The 24414-nt window shown below is 39.2% G+C and overlaps 1 protein-coding gene across 2 annotated transcripts in view; it reads left to right on the top strand.

Moving 5' to 3' along the window:
• LOC306878332 (zinc finger protein 407-like) overlaps nucleotides 1-24414 on the top strand; it is a 53821-nt gene that overhangs the window by 12491 nt on the left and 16916 nt on the right. For both annotated transcript variants that reach the window (XM_079430611.1, XM_079430612.1), the window contains 3 exons: nucleotides 926-1040; nucleotides 17958-18032; nucleotides 22665-22831. In XM_079430611.1, coding sequence (XP_079286737.1) covers nucleotides 926-1040; nucleotides 17958-18032; nucleotides 22665-22831 — 357 coding nt within the window. The remainder of the gene's footprint in view (nucleotides 1-925; nucleotides 1041-17957; nucleotides 18033-22664; nucleotides 22832-24414) is intronic.

The following is a 24414-nucleotide window of genomic DNA, read 5'->3' as shown; positions in this document are numbered from 1 at the left end:
TATTTCAGACTGTTTGTTTAATATTTGTACAATATGAGAAAAAATGCAAAATATAATAGTATTATATATATATATATATATATATATATATATATATATATATATATAATTCAGAGCATGTAATTTTAGTTTGGTAATTATGCATTTATTAGTAATTTATTATTTATTTATGAATAACTATTTTAATATATTCTACCAGATTATACTGCCAAGCAAAGTAAAATAAACGCTCACCATAGGCAGCATGTTAATTCTGACCCTGCAGACCAGCACAAACTCCAGAAGTCATTTTCTACTATAAGAAAGATATTCATGTTGTCATCTCAGAACCTGTGCCAGCAACTTCCCCCTACTCTAAGATGACCTTTCGCAAGATCATTATTTACAAAAACTATTAAAAGCAAATACTTTGTTTCTAAACACTTTAATCACTGAGATTTTTTTTTTTAAATGTTAAGCATGTTAAGGAAATTAATAAATTTGAATATAAATTATGGTCGCACCACAGGACATTTTTTTTAAGGCTACGGCCAATTCATATCGATGAAAAAACACTAAAATTTTTAATAATTTTAATTTTAAATTTTAATATGAATTTATGTGTACACAACATTCTTAATGTTTGAACAATTACAGTAGATATTATTTTTTGTATTTTAAAATTGGCCTGTCGAAAATCATTATACGTCAATGACCCATAAAATAAGAGTAATAATATTTGTGCCTGTTATTTACTGATGTTATTTATTGATGATGTAGATATGTGTATTGGTTATTCCCTCCTCACAAGTTTGCTGGTCTTTTCTTAAAGCGATACTGTATTTCACTTACAATTTACTTGAAATGAAAATCATTTACTCACCCTCATGTCAATACGATAAAGAAAATTCAATGTCTTTTTTTTTTTCTTTTTTTTTGTCTAAAGGATCTAAACCGTTCATGTGCAAGATCTGTAACTTTGCTACTGCTCAGCTCGGTGATGCCCGCAACCATGTTAAGAGACATCTAGGCATGAGAGAGTACAAGTGTCACATCTGTGGGTGAGTTCAAGAGAACATCTTTTTTTTTTTTTTTATTACAATTATGTCAGCTGAATGTTTTACTTCAGTCATTCTTAATTCCAGTCCTGGAAAGTAGGGTACCTTTTATCTCGTCGCGTCACATCTGGTTGGAACACGGTGTTACAGTTTGATACCCCCCCAAAATTAGAAAGTATAAAAATATTAATGCTGACAGATCTAATAATTGAATTTGCAATTAGGGAAAGTGGAGAGAACAAGAGATACAGATGAGCAGGAACAGTTGACTTGATTGGAAGACATGGAGTTCTAGGTTTTTTGTTTGTTCATTTGTTTTTAATATTGAACAGGCAAAGTTCTTTAGTTTTCTGTATCTGAATACAAAATGTTAATAATTGTTTGAATAAAGCAGACAACTGGGGGAAAAAAATCTGAATATTATCTTGTGAATTTTTTTAACAACAATAAAAAACAAAAACAGCAGCAAAAACAATAATATTAAGAGCAAACGTTTTAGTCATAACATGGTCAGTGGCCCTTGGCTCAGTATTGCTGGCAAAATTTGGCCCTCAGTGAAAACTAATTGAGGAACCCTGGCCTAAACAGTGCAAGGAAGTTTGACTTCAAACTTTGAATTAAATTTATGGTAAATTCTACGCTGTAAAAAATTATTGTGATTTTAACGGTAAAAAACTGTGAAAATGCTACGGTAAAAACCTGTTACATGGTTAACGGAAAGTTCCTGTAAAATTTACAGGGAAAACCCGTAAACTGACGTTCCAAGAATTCCCTGCGTTCCATTTCAAATTATGTTTGAATTTGACGTTTTTTCTTTGAAATAACTTTCTTCTTAGTTTTTTCTTATCAGTTATGTTTATTAGGGTTGTATGTTACATCTAATGTTGTTAAATTAATGTTTATAGCATATTTCAGTTTAATGAGTCTCACCATGATGGTGTTTAGTGCTTGTGTGAATGACACTGTGCACCTTCTGTATATGCTATAGTGATGGGAAGTTCGGATCATTTTACCGACTCGGACCTTTGAGTCTTGTTCAGCAAAATGAACGAATCTTTTTTCGAGTCATTTCGTTCATTCCGTTCATTTTAGCAAAATATAATTCAAATGTTATCTGTTACTTTCCAAACACATCTACTACTTATGCAAATGTTTATCACACTACAAACAATACAAAACTATGCTATAAGAAACAGAAAATATTACTTAATTATTTACCTGGGTCTTTAATCTATGATTAGCGCACCACCTCTTATCTGACAAGTGTTCGGGTTTGATTTGTTCGTTCATCACGTGACAGCCCCGTACGCTTAACCAATGCAGCCTGAGCCGGAAAGAGAATTGATTAGTTCTTGATCGAGTCTCGGGTTTGAGTCGTTCGTTCTTTTGTCACGTGACCACTTGCCGGATCAGTACATATCAAATAGGCTACCATAAAGTAAAACTGTATTTTTTGTATGTTGGATCATATTTAAGAATTATCATAAAATTATCAAAATATGTGTAATAAGCATTTTCCTAGAAATAAAAATGGTCTGTTCATTTTTTTGAATGCAAACATGCCTTAAAGCATGTTCTAAAATATAGCCACAGTGTTATTTTAAAGCTTATTTATTTTTTATTTATTTAAAAAAGGCCTAGCTTGTTGTGCTAATATATATATATAAATAAATAAATCTTTTTTTTTTCTTTTTTTTTCATTGTTTAAATTCATTTGGGATTAGTTATTCTCTTAGCTAGAAAGCTTTTTTTGGCACAAAAGTGTTATTTATTTTAAAGTTTATTTATTTTATTTATTATTAAAAAAAAGCCTAGCTTGTTGTGCAGTATTTTGTTTTAGTTTTTTAAGGCTCTGTGGCTTTAGTATATTTTAATTTTCTTGTATTTTTTATTTAAATAGTTTAAATTAATTTTGGAATAGTTATCTTCTTTGCTATAGCTTTTTCTGGCACAAAAATAAACAATAAGAAACAATTCAGGAGTGTGTACAGAGTGTTAATGTCTAAAGTGTCATATGTTACAAAAGTATAGTAAGTAACACTATAGTCCAATCTAAAGGGTTAACTCAAAAGACATAAATACAACAAGGTATTGTATTTTATGAAGATTAGACTAAAAAACAGACAAAAAAAACAAAGCATAACAAGTCAAGTCTGCTTTATTGTCAATTCTTCCACATGTACAGCACATACATACAGAGAATTGAAATTGCGTTACTCTCAGACCCTTGGTGCATACAGTTAACGTTAAACACTGACAGTAGACGTTCAAATACAGATAAATACAGTTTAAACGTGTACATACAACTATACAGATATACAAATGAGGACGTTTGTAGAAAAATAAAAAAAGAGATAAAGTGGCATAAGGCACATGGCAGAATAGATAGAGTGCAAACCAGTTAAATAAAACAAAACTGTGCAGATATATGTGTGGTGCAAGAAGAGGTTAACCAACTCATTATTATCTTTTTTTACCACATGGTGTTATGGAAAAGAACCATGTGACAGAAATTAAAAGCAATAATTTGAGACCAGAAAAGCATCACATAACTGTAAGAGTAAATAATAATACTAATAATTCTAATAATAATAATAATGACTATGCACCCGTTTGTAAGTAAGGTTGTAAATTAACTAATTTCTCTGTCCAAAACTGTCACGTCACGTGACAAAAGAATGAACGACTCAAACCCGAGACTCGATCAAGAACTAATCAATTCTCTTTCCGGCTCAGGCTGCATTGGTTAAGCGTATGGGGCTGTCACGTGATGAACGAACGACTCAAACCCGAGAATGCTGTGCAATGCGCATGCGCGACTGAACGAATCACTCCCGGAGACGACTCGTTCTTCCCGAGTCACATTAAAGATTCGTTCAAAATGAACGAATCGTTCAAGAACGACCCATCACTAATATGCTATTGTTTAAAAGTTGCTTGTGATGGGCTTTGGCTCATCATGTGACTTTCTCATCATCACCTGCATTTGGTGGTTATCAGTGTATTTCAAAGGAACAAAACAGATTTCAGTACTTTAATAGGTTGATATATTAAGATTATATCAGTTAAAGAAATTACGGTATTAAACTGTAAATTTAAGTTAAAACCGTAAAACCTAAAACGTTGCTACCGTATTTTTTACGGTAGAATTCTGGCAACCACAGCTGCCAGTTTTTTACCGTAAATTTTACGGAATTTTTTTTACAGTGTAGGGGTGACCCCAAATAGTTGACGAGTCGATGCTTCGATTGGAGGAGCCTGATTCGACTCCCAGTCTCACAGTCGAATATTTGCGGGGTGTTATGATCATGCCATTTTGGAAATATGGGGGTGCTCAAATCTTTTTTTATTTCACATAAAACTACCAGTTTTCTCCCAATAAGTTAATATACTGCCTATTAAAATAATGCTGTAAATAAGAATCTGAAAAGGAGCAAGCTTCAAAGAAGTATTTTAACATGCGTGAATAAATCCAACCACCCCTATAGATTTAAGTTTCACTTTCCATAATCTGTGACAGACAGAGGAGCATCTTGGCGGCAGGGATTTAAATCTTTAACAAGACTGAAATTGACACAGGCAGAGTGAAAGACTGGATTTTTTCGATCAGGTAGGGTACAATTTACCGATTTCAAAACATTTCAGCTGGTTTATATATCGTGTAGCCTATATATTATTTATCTCGTATATGATGCATTTGGTTGAGTTGCCCTGCAGTAAAGCGCTTCATTGAGGTATGGTGATTATCCCAACAATGAATGCAGAATATTAATAAATATGACTGGGACTGTGAAGTTTTAGAGTTTAGCTGCCATGTTTCTGCACGTTGTTGCGTGAAGAACACGTCCACAGAAGGAGTTCATTCAGAGCCGCGCAGACACGTTCATGGCGTGCATTCGGGCCATTTCGTGCAGATAGCCTATAAGTCGTAATATTAACATTGTGTTGTATAAATAAAAGCGTATTCTATAGGATAAATGATGAGTTAAATCCCTTTGATTAAAAACCTGCTATCAAAAGCTTCATTCTACAGGCCATCTTCAGCGCACGCAGCTCAAAACAGAAATGCAGAACATTAATAATTACTGTCATATACATAATGTTATAATGAGAGCACTATTGTAAAAAAAAATGTTGTGAATTCTTAGGGTTTCGCTGACGTTTATCTTTTAATCAAAACATAAAACATTATTTACCCCGTTTGTATCTGCGAGTCGTCCATTACACATTTTCCCTGTGTGTTAACGTCAGTAATTATGACTGTCTGACTTGACTCTTGGTAATGTATTTTGCTCCGGCCCCAAACATATGATTTGACTATCAGTCGACTATCAGCATGATTCGAAAATCCCGATTCGACTATGAAAATCCTTAGTCGGGGACACCCCTAGTGCACTGTATTAATATTTGACGCCTTTAAGATGTATGTTGTGCTTATGGTGTTTATGTTTACCTGTAAAATAAAAGGTATTGTCTTCCATTAGTGCACATTCATGCTGCCTGTGTAATTTAATGCATTGTGTTATTGTGTGGGGTTGGGAATCTTCTCTCTGAGTGGTGACTGACAGGAAGACAATGCAGAACAGTTTTTCTCAGGTGAATGTTAAATGTGTTTTCACTTTGTTTGTTATGCAGTTTGACTGAGGTTCTCCAACAAAACCTTTTTGGAATGGGATGTGAGCATAATGCTGGCTTTAGATTGTTGAAGGCTTCCTTTGCTTTCTCAGTCCATGTCACCCTTGTGGAATATTTCGGTAGTTAGCTCTGTAAAAATGTAACCAGGCTAGAGAAATTAATCCCAAATCTTCTATAGTAGTTGGCAAGGAAATATAATAGTAATTGTCTGAGGAAAGATTTTACTTCTCTTCTGTGGTGGGCCTAGGCCACTCTTGAATGGCTTGAACTTTAGCTTCCTGGGGTTTAGCTAGGCCTCCCCCAATGGTGTATCCAGATGTCTCACCATAGCTAATCTTGTTTTTTTTCCATTTGCATTTGAATTTGCTGTCAACTCTGCTTCTCGAAGTAGGTCTTATAATCTCTGTATCAAACCTAAGAGACTTTACACTATTTCGACAAACTATTTCCCCGTCTAAATACTGTACAGCTGATATAAAGCCACCCAGCTTTGACACAATTTGCATGTTAACCCTCTGTGGTCTGAGGTGATTTTGGGGCCCTTGAGATGTTGGGGCCCTGGGGCCAGTTGCATAAACTTAGCCACCATGTTAAGACTGTGTCTTAAGAACTTGTTTGACCAAATAGCAGTTGCCAAGGGTTAATCAGTCTTACTTTTTCCAATACAAATAAGACATATCTACCTTTATTTAACTGAATTTCAAAAGTTATGACCAGTCTTGAAGAAAAAAAATTAGATGACTAACTTTTTGAGACTAGTCTTAACAGTTTATGCAACCGGCCCCTGATATTTGTGCTTATTTCAGCTACTTATAACATACTATTGACCAACATGTATTGTAGCACAAACTGTGCTACAATAATAAGTGACAAAGATGGATGTACATGTTTGCATTTTTTTAGAAAAAAACTATTATGCGTGTTTAGTAAGTTTTGGGAAAAATATGTCCATAAAACCCACACTAAATAGTTAAGAATGTTTAGAAGAATGTTTATTGTTCACAAATAGATTTAATAGATGCTAAACAATAATAATTAGTTTCTCAGATATAAAATATATATTTTTTATAGTACAAAGTACATCCTTTTGTAGTACAAAGCATGCGTGAATCTATGGCTGCAGAATCATAACAGCTACTATAAAATCATACGTACTAGGCTATATGACTACAAAATCATAGTTGTTTTTTTTTTTCGTTTTTTTGGAACTCAACTATACTCCGGTATTTTGCTCACCTCTTCTTTGATAGCCTTTCTCTGAGCCTCTGATATTCTGTGGGAGTGCTGGTTCACAGTTTTACCTGGGTTGTGAATTTCATGTTGGATCATCAAAGTGAACCCTTGAACAGTGCAGAAGACATCCTGGTTATAATCCACTAGCTCCATCACCTCCTGTCTCCACTCACTTTCATTGTTCGCTTTCACCTCGTCTCATGGGGTTACCTATATTGTCTAGGAGGAAGACAACTCAACAATTCTTCTTTAGCATGCAACATCTCGAAAGGTACACATGGTAAATTTGACCTGGCTTTCTCTTTCCAAGTTGTTTGACCTGGTAATTTACCCACCTAACCTCTGTAATAAATAAGCCCCTGTACTGGGCTAGGTATCCATATGGCTCGATTCCCTTCGGGCGATCCATATATGTATTCTTCCACGGTAAGGTTGCCCTCTCTGTGAACCCGTGTCTTCCCTTTGACAGACCATTCTGTCAGTCTCTGAGATTTATTTAAACATAGGCCTACATTAAAAAATTAAGACATCACTAACAGGTAATGTAAAATATAATGAAGTTTATAGTCTAATATTTCTTAAAATGCTCTTCTCTAGACTTCATTTCTCTAGCGAACTAACGAGTTGTAGACACTGATGACTCTTCTGAGGTAAATGAAATGCTACGTGACATTTTGTTTACGAGCTGTTTTAATAACATCTGTAGTACATACAGTCAGGTCCATAAATATTGGGACATCGACACGATTCTAACATTTTTGGCTCTATACACCACCACAATGGATTTCAAATGAAACGAACAAGATGTGCTTTAACTGCAGACTGTCAGCTTTAATTTGAGGGTATTTACATCCAAATCAGGTGAACGGTGTAGGAATTACAACAGTTTGCATATGTGCCTCCCACTTGTTAAGGGACCAAAAGTAATGGGACAGAATAATAATCATAAATCAAACTTTCACTTTTTAATACTTGGTTGCAAATCCTTTGCAGTCAATTACAGCCTGAAGTCTGGAACGCATAGACATCACCAGACACTGGGTTTCATCCCTGGTGATGCTCTGCCAGGCCTCTACTGCAACCGCCTTCAGTTCCTGCTTGTTCTTGGGGCATTTTCCCTTCAGTTTTGTCTTCAGCAAGTGAAATGCATGCTCAATCGGATTCAGGTCAGGTGATTGACTTGGCCATTGCATAACAGTCCACTTCTTTCCCTTCAAAAACTCTTTGGTTGCTTTTGCAGTATGCTTTGGGTCATTGTCCATCTGCACTGTGAACTGTAATATTGCCCGAAACACTTCAGAATTCATCCTGCTGCTTTTGTCAGCAGTCACATCATCAATAAATACAAGAGAACCAGTTCCACTGGCAGCCATACATGCCCACGCCATGACACTACCACCACCATGCTTCCCTGATGAGGTGGTATGCTTAGGATCATGAGCAGTTCCTTTCCTTCTCCATACTCTTCTCTTCCCATCACTCTGTTACAAGTTGATCTTGGTCTCATCGGTCCATAGGATGTTGTTCCAGAACTGTGAAGGCTTTTTTAGATGTCGTTTGGCAAACTCTAATCTGGCCTTCCTGTTTTTGAGGCTCACCAATGGTTTACATCTTGTGGTGAACCCTCTGTATTCACTCTGGTGAAGTCTTCTCTTGATTGTTGACTTTGACACACATACACCTACCTCCTGGAGAGTGTTCTTGATCTGGCCAACTGTTGTGAAGGGTGTTTTCTTCACCAGGGAAAGAATTCTTCGGTCATCCACCACAGTTGTTTTCCGTGGTCTTCCGGGTCTTTTGGTGTTGCTGAGCTCACCGGTGCGTTCCTTCTTTTTAAGAATGTTCCAAACAGTTGTTTTGGCCACGGCTAATGTTTTTGCTATCTCTCTGATGGGTTTGTTTTGTTTTTTCAGCCTAATGATGGCTTGCTTCACTGATAGTGACAGCTCTTTGGATCTCATCTTGACAGTTGACAGCAACAGATTCCAAATGCAAATAGCACACTTGAAATGAACTCTGGACCTTTTATCTGCTCATTGTAATTGGGATAATGAGGGAATAACACACACCTGGTCATGCAACAGCTGAGAAGCTAATTGTCCCATTACTTTTGGTCCCTTAACAAGTGGGAGGCACATATGCAAACTGTTGTAATTCCTACACCGTTCACCTGATTTGGATGTAAATACCCTCAAATTAAAGCTGACAGTCTGCAGTTAAAGCGCATCTTGTTCGTTTCATTTGAAAGCCATTGTGGTGGTGTATAGAGCCAAAAATTTTAGAATTGTGTCGATGTCCCAATATTTATGGACCTGACTTGTAGATGGATTAATGGCACATGTTATTATGTCCCCACGAAACGGCAACTGACGTTCCCTCCAGAATTCACGTATCACCATACAGTTCATCTTTAAGGTACCATATACAGTTTTGGGTGTTAATTATTTGTCATGCTATATGTGCATTATCGTTTCCCGCTCGTACCAAAAATGTGCCTTCATGCTTGAAGCCATGCTCTTTTGTTTGCCATCAAACAGTTGACCACTGCCGTGTGTTTATCCTGTCGCAAAATGCGACAAAAAGTCCTACACAACGGTAATAGTGTAATTAAGGTGTGTACGTGTCTATACTGCACTTCGATAATGTGACTAAAATAGGTATACTCCACATGTCTTAATTCGATTTGTGTTTACTTTGAGTATGACTTTAGCTGGATTAAGGTAATCAAAAATCTCTGTTTACATGGTAGATTTTTAAGCAGAGTATTGTCTTAATCGTGTTAATATCGGAATATTGTTGTCCATGTAAACGTACTGCGTATGAGCAAACTAGCTGTTTATATTTGGTAGAGCACAATCAATCAGGCTTTATATGAGGACACTTTTAATCATCACTAATTTTTTCATATAATCCTTTAATTAAAAAAAATGCGGTTTTGTGCTTAAACCTTTTTCCAAGCGAACATCAGAATTTAAATCGGAATTTTGTGACAGCAAAGATTGCTTGGCCTTATGGTTAATCCTTTTTGATTCATGCTGTTGCATAAATCACATTCTAAGTGAAAATAAAAATACTGTTGATCAATATGTAATGCTCAATGGACACCAACTAAGAAGATGCCTTGCTGACACAGTTTAATGGCAGTAATTGCTGGATTTGATTATATTATATGCTTGGATACTTTTTTCTTAATGTTCTCTAATACAATGCATGGAAAGATGGCAAAATTTAAATGTATTATGCATATATTTAGAAACATAGAAAACATAAGTATGTCATTTAAAAGGTCATCGGATGCCTATTTTACACAAGTTGATATGATTCTTTAGGGTCTAAATGAAAAAGTCTATAACATACTTTGGTTAAAATTTCACAATGGTAGTGTAAAACAACACCCTTTTTACCTGTCAAAAACAGCTCTGTTCACAGTGAGCAGTTTTGGTGCATATCCTTTTAAATGCTAATGAGCTCTGCTCACCCTGCCCCTCTCTTCCTTGGAGCAGTAAACTGTTAACTTTAGCAGCATTCATCACTCCATCCCAATGGAAATTTTATCATTAATCACTTACCCCCATGTTGTTCCAAACCCGTAGAAGCTTCGTTCATCTTCGGAATACAATTTAAGATATTTTAGATGAAAACGGGGAGGCTTGTGACTGTCCCATTGACTGTCAAGTAACTCTCACTGTCAAGGCACAGAAAAGTATGAAAAGCATCGTCAGGATAGTCCATCTGCCATCAGTGGTTCAATCTGAATTTTATGATGCGACTAGAATATTTTTAAACACAAAGATAAAAATAACTTTTTTTTTTTTTTTAACAATTTGTCTCCTCTCTGTCTCTCCGTGTCACCGTAGCGCCATTTTAGAGATTATCCACTGGACTTTTCTGTATCAGCTGCAACACAAGGATGCGCTGTTTTCGTTCAAATCAAAGCGTAAATGTGGGAAGTCGTGGTCTAATGGTTAGAGAGTCGGACTCGTAATCCAAAGGTTGCGGGTTCGAGTCTGGGGCCGGCAGGGATTGTAGGTGGGGGGAGTGAATGTACAGCGCTCTCTCCACCCTCAATACCACGACTGAGGTGCCCTTGCCCTTGATTAATGACAAAATTTCCATTGGGGTGGAGAGGTGCCCTTGAGCAAGGCACCGAACCCCCAACTGCTCCCCGGGCGCCGCAGCATAAATGGCTGCCCACTGCTCCGGGTGTGTGTGTGTTCACTGCTGTGTGTGTGCACTTTGGATAGGTTAAATGCAGAGCATGAATTCCGAGTATGGGTCACCATACTTGGCCGTATGTCACGTCACTTTCACTTTCAAATACACGTAGAATAGCCCATCCTTGTGTTGCGCTGATACAGAAGAGCGTACGCAGTTTGAGTCCAGTGGATAATCTCTAAAATGGCGCTACGGTGACGCAGAGAGACAGAGAGAAGACGAATTGAAAAAAAAGTCATTCCTGACAATGCTTTTCATACCTTTGTGCCTTGACAGTGAGAGTTACTTGGCTAGCACATTATCAGGAAAGGCGGTTTGCAAAGATTCATAAACTAAAAAAAAAACTTCTGAAGATGAAGCTGGATCATGAATGATTCGCACGAACATCGACGCATTTAGGTAGGTCGGGGGCACATTCCCTTCAAAATCAAAATTAATCCTCTGCATCTTCAGCAGCACAGATGCCATAAATAAATGACGTTTGCCATGTTCATTATTACATCTAGGAAGAAAGCACCTCAATCGCTTAGGAGACATTCTTGTTTACACCTGCCCTGGCGTCGAAACAGCTCACTCATACCCTTTTTCCACCAAGGCAGTTCCAGTGCTGGTTCGGAGCCAGAGCCTAGTTTCAAACCAGTTCTTTGTCTTTCGACACCCAAAGCACCAGCTCCAAACCAATATAAACGGTTCGTAAGTAGCACCAAAGCATTGCTGGGCTAGAAGGAAGAACCGCTTGCGTCAGGGGCTGGGGGCGGGGTTACTGTGACCAACAAGACGACAGAAACTTTTGACCGCCATATTTGAAATAGCAGCTAAACACGAACACGTTTGATTCGCCGTGTTTGGATGCCGATGTAGGTTCGCAAAGCCATGAACATCAATAGCAACGCAACGTCCGCCATTTTTGATAGTTTGTGTAGGCTTGTCCGGGATGGATCGGCGCTACGCAGACCATTCGGTGGGAGGCATCGGGGTGCTGCGGGAGCGAATGAAAAGCTGACGGCTCTTTATGCTTTTGGATCGCTCTCGAGGTGCTTTAGTGTGTTGTGTGCCAATCGATCGATCTGTCTGCGTGGCGCCGATGCACCTGGAACAAGTCTGTTGTGTTTGGCGCTGCCGAATCGAAACATGAAACGTATTCAGTGACGTAAGCCCTGGCTCTGTATTGACTCTCTAGCCTGTGGAAAAGCAACCGGTTCTTAAAGTGCTCGCCAGTTGAACCAACTAAGAACTGGCAATAGCACTGGTTCTAAACTAGCACCTGGTTCCTGCTGGTGGAAAGGAGGTATCAGGGGCAGGTCTGTGCTAAAATGCCAATGTTTATTAACAATCATGGGAGCGGCCTAGGCCTGTGACGGCATACAGCCAAGTATCTGTGAACGGCTTGATTTGAGAAAGGGGTTATGATTTAATGAAGTTTAATTAACCCTCTAAGCGCCAAAGTCGCAAAATTGCGACAAGACGTCAAACTTCATGAAATAGACAGTAGTTCCTAATATGGTGTAATATCTCATTTGTATTCCCTACCACTAGATGGCAGACATGTAGTACTTCAATTCTAGACCAAAATTGTTCGAGGAAATAGTAGAGCAAGTGAGCTATCAGTGAGCACTGATATGGAAGCAGTTCAGTTCATAGCGTTTTTTAGTAGATTGTGAGATTTGTGAGAGAAAATCGCCAAATGGCTAATAAAAAGTTTTACTGTGAGGATGTGTTGCAAATGTTATTCGGCGATTCTGACTCTGAAGGGGAATATTTGGCTTTTGGAAATCGGACATCTAATGATCGCGCTTCTCCAGGTACATCTTTGCATGCGCAATGGTGCCGCCACGCAAGGCGAGAGTATTCACAAAGCACAAACAAGTGATCATTTCAACACTTTGCCCAACGGGGATGGGGGTGACCGGGTGGACGTGGTCGAAGTGTCCATAGGAGAGCTGTTGCTCTCTGATAATCAGCCAGATTGCGTCGTTTGTTCTGATCGCGCGCGCTCCAAGGGCCGCCGGCAGACAGTATCGGTGCAGTCAGTGTGGGTTAGGTCTGTGCGCTGTGCCATGCAATGAGAGGTACCATACTCTCAAGAACTATAAACTGTCACATAGATACCTGATTGGGCAGATAGCTGGTCAACTGATCAAAAAATACGCACATGTATTTTACTATGGCACAGTAATATAATAATAATTTACTACTGTATCCTGTTTTACTGTTGATTTCCTCTTTTCCTGATCATTTGGAATGAGGATAAAAAGACAAAAAAATAAATAAATAAGTTCAAACATCCATTCAATATCTATTATTTCCTGAATATTACTGATGAACTGATCAAAAAGTAGGCTACTGTTCACATGCGTTTTACTACTATATAGTATAGTAATATAGTAATAATTTAGTACTTTCTCCTGTTTTATTGCTGGTTTCCTCTTTTCTGATTATTTGGAGTGAGGATAAAAAGACAAAAAAAAAAAACATGCAAATAAGTTCAAACATCAATTCAATATCTACTATTTCCTGAATATTATGAAATTCAAGAGGTCCGTCCCCTGATGACGTCGTAATATGCAAATTAGATGAGTATGTTTACACCCCACATAAACTTTCAGTCATGCCCAACATTTTTCTAATTTACAGTAGATCTCTGTCTTTAAGCCCTTTCAAGCCACAAGCTTTTGAATTTTTTTCCAAAAAACCCTTGCGCCTAAAGGGTTAACAAGGTACTGGAGGAGCACGATCAGATAATCAATCAGTTTGGCAAAGGTGTAACTCGTTTAGCTAACCATCCTAACTAGCACAATACAAATATATATGCAGCCTACCTACCTCTATCTTACGACAGTTTTCCGGCATTCCTCCTCCACCCCAACTGCTCACTCCTAATCTATTTTCATCTCATATTAGGGATAGGGGGTGTTCTCTGGGTTCGGGCTATATTCCAGGCTCGGAGCCCTCCCCCAGGACACAACGCCAAAATATGTTTACTATTTGCTATCAGATTAGATGTAAGGGCCAACTCGTGGATGGGGATTTAAAAAAAAAAAAAAAAAAAACACTGGGTGGATTTTTATCGTTATAGGGTGGTTGTGTACACACACTTGTGTAGACACATTTCAGTTCAAACAGCATGTAAAGGTGAATTTTGCATCCGATGACCCCTTTAATATCTGTAAAATAATTAAATTAGCCTATTTTGTTTAAATGAAGGGTTGTAAAAAAATTTATATTCTAGTAGCTACTTAGTATGTCCTCCATAATTTTAAGTATACTGCTCTGACCCTTCTTGACATTTGAGTGTGCAAATTTATGACAAATTGTCACATCTCTCTTTTTTAACTCCCAAGAGTATGACCTCATCTGTGTTGGGGAGTGTTACTCAACTTGTCTCTACAAAATCCCTCACAGGTGCTCAAGAGTGTTAAGGTTTGGTGAAATACTTGTAGGTTTTACACCCTTGAAGAATGTAAATAGTTAGGGTTATAGCTGAAAAAAATGAGTTTATTGTGCTTTGGCTACAGTAGTTACTTATAATGTAGACAACAACTAAGCATTTCACTTCTGCAAAAAAAGCTTGTTATACAAACTTTGCATACATTTGGTTTCTGCTTCAATCATTTAAAATGATTTAAGTACTACGAATAATACACTTATAGAAAAATCCTTAGTATCTTATTATACAAGTTTGCATATTTGTTAAGTGGGTAGCACAGTTGCCTCATATGGTCCCCAGTTGAGTCAGGAGGCCATTCTGTGTGGAGTCCTGTGTGCTTGTTCTCCCTGTTTCCTCCAGGTATTGTTGTTTTCCAAAAACAGGTTAGGTGAATTGGGGACTCACAAATTGCCCACACAAATGTGGCCTTTAAGACTGCATGTTTTTCAGCGCAGTAGCACACAATTCGCCATGCATGAGCACTCCTCCCTGCAGGCACGCTTCTTAGCATTTAAATCAATTTGTTAAATTTGTCAGTAGCTAGGCCAGATTAGACTGCTCTTGGCCACTTCAGCTTGGAAATGGTTTGTCTTGAATCCGTATTTAAATCGATTATTACATTTTACTTTAAACCGATTAACCATCATTTTCTGATTGTGTCTGATCTTTTTTTTTTTTTACTGCACGTTTATTCAGAGAAATCAAAATATCCCCAATAAAATATGAAAACAATAATGGACACAAACATATAGTTTGCCTAAAAATCTATTTACACATGACAAAATGAGTGTAATACAGCGTATTATTGTTTTAAATGCTTTGCACACATGTACTTTATTGCTCTCTGCAGGTATTCACAAGATAATGTGTACATAAATATTACTTCGTTTAGTGCACTGTTGTGAAAGTGCTTTTGTTTTCCACAGACACAATGAGGAGAAATGCAAAATAAAGTAGTAATAATAATAAAGACAAGTTCACATATGTGAGAGATAGCCAGTAACAGGAGGGCTTTTGCTGTTTAATGTGCTTAAAAGATGCTCTTCTCAGAGCATAACTTACATTTCATTGTTTTACATTACACATTTTACACACTCTGTAAATGTTATGAATAGAAAGTCACGCATTTTCATTTAACAGAACAATTTGTCATAACAGCATAACAGTTGTTTAGCTTTAAAGACACCAATGTGTGCATGTTAAACAGAGCGTAACTGCCATTTGACATGCGAATTACCCAAGGAATGTTATTAAAGTGATACCTAGAAAATGACAAAACACTGAAATAACTTCAAGCATCAAGTGACAAAAAATACAGTTTAAACAGAAGCAGAAAACAGTAACAAAAAAGGATAGTAATCTGCATCATTCACTGAGTACCATATTATGGAAATGTACGAAATGTTTTCTCAGTAGCTATTTGAGATGCTTTCTGATTTAAGCATGTTTGGATCGCATGAAACGGTGCTTCTGTTTCCAAAAGCTTGCCACGATTTCTCAAGAATAATTTGAGCAAAGAATAAAAGAAATACTGTCAACAAAAAGATGCAAAAATGTGGGCAATTATTCTGGAAATTAACCAGACTAAAGATCTGCTTTCTAATAGGTATTTTAAGTAGTCATTCCTTATATTTGACAAACCCACGAGCTGGCCCTGTGCCTAGACTTTGACTTCTTTAAATCAAAACACTCTTGGTCAAATTAAGCTATTTAAGGAAAATAATTAGATTTTTCATTTTAGATTATTGACTCAAACTGAAATGTTTCTGTCTTCCGTGACCGCTGTCTTACAAGGTAATTGTTTTGGTAGTAAATTGTGCATTAAGAAGAGTGTAATGATTTCTGGTCGTGGTTTTTATTATTTTACAACACATTTTAGATTGTATTATTTAGATTGAATTATCAGTGATCAAATGCAATTAACAAACATGTAAAAATACTTTTAATAACAGAGCCATGAATATTTTATTGCATTGTGATGGTACACACACACACGATACTTGGCTTGTTCATGCTTAATGTGCTCTGCCGCTTGTTGGAATACTTTTCTGAGAGAGGTTCACAGAGCCACTTAAGTCATCAGCTTTAGTACTTGCAACATGACTGCCCCCTACTGGCTATGTCTCTCCTTCCCATTTTAACTCTTCTATTTTGTCTTTGTATTTGTTTAAAGTATCATGAGAGTATTGTATCATTAGATCAGTATTGTGTATCTAACAAAATTGTGACACAAGTGGATGTCATGACACTGCCTTTGGCATGAGATGCCAGGATAAGTTCCAGCAATCCCACAAATGATAAAGAGAATGCATGGATATGCAGATATTTTTTTTATTCTAGTACCAGACAAGGACAGTTTAATTTTTAATTCATTGGCACAGGCAGTACTCAAACGTCTTGCAGTAGTATCACATGTCTGGATGGCAATATGCATATGGAAAATATGTAAGAGGTTATGTATAGTAAAACTGTTTTGTAAGCTCTATATATGGTTATTTCAGAGACGAGAAAGTCTTCCACTGACTTTAATAATACTTTTTAAATCTTAAAGGTTTTGTGTGTACACACATTTATTTATTTACTTGGTGCACATATTTAAGGATTTTTTTTAATGCTCAAAAATAGTGCTTACCTTTTCAGTGTTTTGCTTCTACACTCAAATTGCAGCTGAATGTGTTGAAAGGATAACAGCACATTAATGTGACAGCCAGACTTCATTAAAAGATGTTACCTTTTATTTGACAGGTATTTACCCAGTTGAACATACAGTATATTGTAAATGTATAAAATATTAAAACAACAACCACCAAAAATGCAAAGGTATGAATCAAGCCGCATTTTGAAGTCAAGATAATTATGAATGAACATTTAATTCCCTTAAAAGAGTGAAAATCTTTGGCCTGTTTTTTTTTTGTTTTGTTTGTTTGTTTTTTCTGTTTTATTTTTAGTTTGAATAAATAATTTCAATTTAAAGGTTGAAATCAAACTTCCTTGTGCCATTGCATGTTGAGTAGGCTATTGTACAACGAAAATAAATTTTACACCCATGTTTAGGTTATCTGCTTAAGGTAGCTTCCACCTCATTCCTTTCAATGTGTGAGATTGGTTATGTTCTTTTAGAATGTAATTAATCTTTACATTGACTGCAACGTCACAACAGATGTTTGTTTCTCTAACCCTGAAACTTAGCAGAATGGTCTCAATTGTGCACTGCTGTTCAGGCACACAGATATATATATATATATATATATATATATATATATATATATATATATATATATATATATATATATATATATATATATATATATATATATATATATATATATATATATATATATATAGTAAAAAGAAAAAAAAAGTTTTTGTCCTGTTTTTTATTTATGTCCATACATTTTTCATATTCACAGATGGGCATTTGTGATGAAGAAACATCTGAACACTCATCTGCTGGGAAAGCATGGACTGGGCCAGCCCAAAGAGAGGTTTTGAACTACGCTGAACACATACACTTCTATATCATATTACTTTGTAACACTTTACACATAAGGTTGCATTTGTTAGCATTAGTGAATTTGTTACTTAATACTAACTAACAATGAACAACATCTTTAGGCAGTAATAGAATAAAAAGGTATAATAATGTTTATATGATATAGAGGGATCTATAAATATGCTCTAAATGTGATAAAGGGGGATCTACAGGTTCAGTTTAAATAGCTTTTTATATGTGGGCTGCTGTCAAATTGGTCACTATATTCACATAAAGCCTACTTATCCATGTGTTTGAAAACTAAGCTACCCCTTCTAATGCTCTCATAGAAACATGGCCACAAATACATTTTTAATGGCTACTACATCAACTCCAGATGGCCTACTGTTATAAAAACGTACTCGGTTACTAACGTAACCTCGGTTCCCTGAGATACGTGAACGAGTACTGAAAGGGCCAGGAGCGTACAAAATATATATTCTCCCTAATATGTGCCCGCGTGTGCCCCTTTAAGCAGATAAGATCCGAGCCTGTAAGACCGGAACGTCCAAGTTATAGAACCTGGCAAATGTGGATGGCGAGGCCCAGTCGGCCGGCGCACAAATGTCTGCGATGGACACATCGCTAGATCACGCCCCCGGAGATGAGGCCATGCACTGAGTGGAATGGGCTCTAACTCCTATGGGGCTTTGCAGGCCCAGGGAGGAGTATGCTAGTGAAATAGCGTCAACTAACCATCGAGAAATTCTCTGCTTTGTGACCGGGTACCCTTTGGTGCGGCCGCCAAAGCATACAAAGAGTTGTTCCGACTGTCTAATCAGGGTGTAGAGCACTTTAGGAACGTAACCATGCCTTGGCTTTAGGATGACCTTGGTGTAATTAGGCCCAAATTCAAGGCAGGCAGCGCTCACCGAGAGTGCCTGACAGTCACTTACTCGTTTAACCGATGCTAATGCCAGTAGCAGGTGCAGTTTTTAATGATCGGAATTTTAGATCCGCAGACTGTAGTGGCTCGAAGGGGGAACCCTTGAGGGCTCGAAGGACCCTGACTGTAGGGGGCCGAGGCGGATTGAGCCTCCTGGTTCCCCTCAGGAAACGAACAACTAGGTTGTTTTTGCCCACAGACTGTCTGGCTATAGGAGCGTGGAAAGCTGCTATAGCTGCCACATAGATCTTGAGCGTGGAAGGGGAGTGGCCCTTATCCAACAGCTCTTGTAGGAAGGACAATATCACCGATATGTCACAGGAAGTTGAGTCTTCGCCACAGGTTGTGCACCAGGCGGAGAAGACCGACCATTTAAGGGGATAGAGGCGCCTCGTGGACAGGGCTCTATCCTGTCATATAGTATTTAGGACACTCTCGGGAAGATCTATTGATTCCCGTCGAGAGCCCAGAGGTGCAGAGCCCACAACTCAGGTTGGGGGTGCCAGATCTTCCTGTTCGCCTGAGAGAGGAGGTCCTGCCTCAGGGGAATGGGCCGTGAGGCTGCTGTCAGCCAAAGCTGGTTCCTCCAGAGCGGGGCCACTAGGCCACTAGGAGACTCTGTGTTTGTGATCCCTGATTCGTCTGATTACCTGAGGGATCAGAACGATCGGGGGAAAAGCATACAGGAGGAGGTTGGGCCAATCGTGGCCCAACGCATCCTTGCTCTTTGAAAAGTAAATTGGGCAGTGAGAGTTGTTTTTTTGAGGAGAAGAGGTCGACCTCTGCCTTGCCAAAGATCTCCCAGATTTTCTGAACCGTCTGTGGGTGGAGCATCCACTCCTCCTGAGGAGATGTTGCTCCAAGATAGCATGTCTGCTCCTTGGATCAATATGCCAGGCACATGTGCTGCCCTCAATAACCGCAGGTTGAGATGTGCCCACTCCAAGAGGTGTTTTACCATCTCGAAAAGGTGTTTCGAGGTGAGCCCGCCTTGGCAATTTATATAAGATACCACGCTGTCATGCTGTCTCTAAATATGTGGTGCATGTGGTGTCCCTTCAGGTCCGGTAAGAAGGTCTGAAGGGCTCGACATACTGCCGTCATCTTGAGGCAGTTGATGTGTAGCTGACCTTCTGTGTCCAACCAGGAGCTGAAGACCGGTTTGCCCTCGCACAGAGCTCCCCAACCTGTGTTGGAAGCATCCATTGAGACCACCTTCCTTCTGTAAATAATGCCCATGGTCACGCCCTGCTTGAACCACTGGGGGTCCACGAAAGTGTCCATGACGCCATGCATGGGGCGGAACTGGCGGTTTCAGCCAGTACTGAAGGGGTCTCATGCGAAGCAGGCCCAGCTGTAGCACCGGCGATGCAGAGGCCATGAGGCCTAGCATCCTTTAAAATACTTTGAGGGGGTGAGAGGCTCCAACCTTGAAGGAAGCCGCAAGCTGCTGTATGGCCAGTTCCACGTTCTGGCGCAAAGTCTGCTCCCAGGATTGACCCCAAGTCCTAGGCACTCCAAGTGGCTGGGGAGGAGGGATCTGTGGGATACCAGCTCGGCCTCTGACTGGGCTAAGATGCGCCAGTTGTTGAGGTAATTCAGAATGTGGATTCCCATCTGTCTCAGAAGAGAAAGAGCCACATCTATGCACTTTGTAAAAGTGCTAGGAGCCAGGGACAGTCTGAAGGACAGGACCGTGTGCTGATATGCCACCCCCTCGAAGGTGAATCTCAAGTATCATCTGTGAGGGGGAGCTACTTGGATGTGAAAGTAAGTGTCTTTCAGATTCAGAGAAAAGAACCAGTTCCCTCTGGCGTATTTGTGAGAGGATCTGTTTCAAGGTAGTCCTGAATGGCCGTTTCATGAGGGCGCGGTTCAAGGGGGCCTCCATCCTTTTTGGGGACGAGGAAGTTGCGGCTGTAGAAGCCTGACTCGCTCTGAGCTGGCGGGATCATCTCTATGGCCCCTTTTGCCAGTAAGACCATCACCTCGGAGTGCAGGATGTGAGCTTCCTTGCTCTGCACTAAGGTGGGAACCACACCACTGAATCGCAGGGGTCTTCGAGTGAACTGAAGTGAGTAACCTCATTTTATAATCCCCAAAACCCAATCTGACACTCTGGGGATGGCCTGCCAGGCCTTGGCCTGTGTGGCGAGGGGTTGGATTGGTTCAAGTGGTAGATCGCCGTGAGGGGACCTGACACTCGTGATAAGTGGAAGAGGAAATTTGCTCTCTTTTTGAAAATGTTTGTGTTTTATTTTTCTCGCTGTAACAGCGGCTGTTTGTGTGGGCACTTTTAGAACTGGCCCAGTATTCACAGCAGATTTTATAACAAACACACTGCCACCGGGATCCGGAACAGAACTGGGTGCTTGGGGTATAACAGAGGCCATTTGGGGAGGTGGTCCGGCGATGGTGAGACTTTGTCTCCTCCTCCTTCCTGTCCAGTGGATCAGGACAACGCCTGAGGCGCAGGATCCAGCGTCAGCTTGGGCCGGGGTCCTTGGCGCTTCAGAAATGGATAGCGTTTGGCCGAACGAGAACGCTGTCGAGGCTCAGGCTTTTAGTAGGCTGAGCAGGCGATGGCGCGGGTTTCACTGGCTGCTGCGTTGGTGCAGGTTTGGGGCGACTGATGGCATTAGCTGAGCTGTAGCACTTCGGCAAGAAGTGGCGCATTGCCTGGGACGACTTCTGCGCAACAGTAAAGCGCTCTGCAATACCCTCAACGGCAGGTCCAAACAGCCCTGCGGGGGAGACTGGAGAGTCGAGGAATGGGACCTTGTCAGCCTCCTTGATCTCAGTGAGGTTTAGCCACAGGTGGCGCTCCAGCACCACTAAGCTGGCCATTGCCCTCCCGATGGCCTGTGCTGTCACCTTTGTAGCTCGAAGGGCCAGGTCTGTTGCACTGCACAGCTCTCTGAAAGCTGCAGGATCGGGTCCGGACTCGTCCAATAGCCAACAGTGAATAGAAGAGCCTGATATATCCTCTGCATCTGGCGCTGCTAGAGACATACTGTCATCTAGCAGCTCGTCCTCGATCACACCGAATGAAACCATGTCACTCGCATCAACCGAGGGACGCTGGTCTGGGCGTTCAAAGAGGACGGGAGAGTCATGTCTGCTCGCTCGCAGCCGAGCGCTTAGTCTTTCTGCCCCGCTGTTTTTTTCCTCACAGGTCCCTGGGAGGAAGAAGACATGAGGGAGCGAGGGGCGGAGTCACTCTCTGAAAAGAAAGCGGTCCGAGCACACAGAGAGCCGCGAACATTCCATCTCAGTCAGAGCGGCTTCTGCGTGGGGTTTACCTAGACAGGAAACATACTCTGAGTGGCCATCGTCAGTGTGCAGGGGGGGTTTGGTTTAAATCCTTTTAATTGTTTAGCATATATAGGCCAGATAATATATCTAGTTTCTTTTGGGTGTGGCCCATAATGACTAATTGACCTATATCTTGTTATTGCAACATCCAGACATCACAAAACTTGGTGCACATGAACAATAGGACATTCTGATGAATCAATAATAGTGCAGCTGTTATCAAAAAAGTTGGAATGTGACAACTTTTTATATAAAAACTATATATATAAAAAAACAAATAAAGTAAAATACATGACATCTCAACTTTTACATGTCTATGATTAAGAATTATGACTGGATGTAGCAGTATAGTGGTTCATTGGTTAATGTGTTCTCTTTTACTAGAAAGTTCGAGTGTGAGCTATGTGAGCGGAGCTTCAGTGAGAAATGGGCACTAAATAACCACATGAAGCTGCACACAGGCGACAAACCATACAAGTGTGGATGGCCCTCATGTCATTATGGTTTCCTGACTCTGTCTGCTATGAAGGACCATCACAGGACACACACAGGTACAAACACATCAGAAAATACGCTGATTGAAAACAATTTAAATCTAGAAGTGCTGCTGCTGAGGCTAGGGAGTATTTATAAATCTTTTTATAAAATCTTTTTAAAGTTCACTGAATAAACCATTGTTCCTGGTGACTTGTTGCATTTAAGTTTGTTAATATAATGAAGCACTTCATTTAAAGATATCTCTTGGTCACACATTTGCATAGCAGACTCACTGATGTTTTTAGCATCCTCTTTAATAGAATCTAAGAATAACTGTGCATTAATCAATTTGTCATCATAAGAATACAATTCTTTATAGAATTTTGTGTTACACTTTATTTTGATAGTCCACTTTAGACATTTTACTAACTGTAAGTAACTGCAACTACATGTCAACTAATTCAAATTAATTTGGAACTACATGTCTACTAACTCTCTGAGTAGACTGTTAGGTTAGGTTTAGGGTTAGTAGAATAAGGGAAAGGGCAAAGGGAAGTGGTGTGTGGCCAAGTATGGTGACCCATACTCGGAATAAGTTGACATACTTGCAAAGTTTCTCATAGTCAGTATGTTGTATGTTGTGGACCTATCAAAATAAAGCGTTACAAGATATTAGGGGTGTCCCCGACTAAGGATTATCATAGTCGAATGGGAATTTTTGAATCTTGCCGAGTCTACTGATAATCGAATCATATGTTTTGGGGCGGGGCAAAATACATTACCAAGAGCCAAGTCAGACATTCCACAGTCATAATTAGCTACTGACTTAAAATATAAAACTCAAAAATAATGTTTTATGTTTTGATTACAAGATAGTTTACGTAAATAAAGAATACACTTCGTTATTTATACAACAAAACATTAATATTACGACTTAGGCCATCTGCACAAAATGCCCCGAATGCGAACGTGTCTGCATGGCTTTGAATGAACTCCTTTTGTGGACGCGCTCTTCACACAACATCGCACAGAAAAATGGCCATTAAACTCTTAAAAATTCACAGCGTTTTATTATAATAGTGTTCTTATTATAATGTTATGTATATGACAGTCCCAGTCATAGTTATTAATATTCTGCATTGTTGTTTGTCCTGCTCGTGCTGCACACTGAAGAGATAGGCTAATCATCATAGTACTGCAATGAAGTGCTTTACTGCAGCGTAACTCAACCAAATGCATCTTATACGAAATAAATAATATACATGATATATAAACCGGCTGAAATGTTTTGACCCTACCTGATCGAAAAAATCCAGTCTTTCACTCTGCCTGTCAATTTCAGTCACTTCTCTGTCGGTCACGGATTATGGAAAGTAAGACTTGGTGGTTGGATTTATTCAAGTACGTTAAAAATATTTTTTAAAAGCTTCTTTCTTTTCAGATTCTTATTTGCATTAACTTTTAATAGGCTGTATATTAACTTATTGGGAGAAAACCGGTTGTTCTATGTGAAATCAGACATTGAGCACCCCCCAAATAGTCTAGCCAAAATGGCATGATCATAACACCTCTGCGAATATTCGACTGTGACATTGATATTCGAATCAGGCTCCTCCTATCGAAGCATCAAATCTTCGACTATTCGGGGTCACCCCTA

The sequence above is a fragment of the Barbus barbus genome, assembly GCF_936440315.1.
Source record: "Barbus barbus genome assembly, chromosome: 12".
NCBI classification, from domain to species: domain Eukaryota; kingdom Metazoa; phylum Chordata; class Actinopteri; order Cypriniformes; family Cyprinidae; genus Barbus; species Barbus barbus.
Note: the sequence above shows the minus strand (reverse complement) of the source record. Positions and strands in the feature narration are given on the sequence as shown.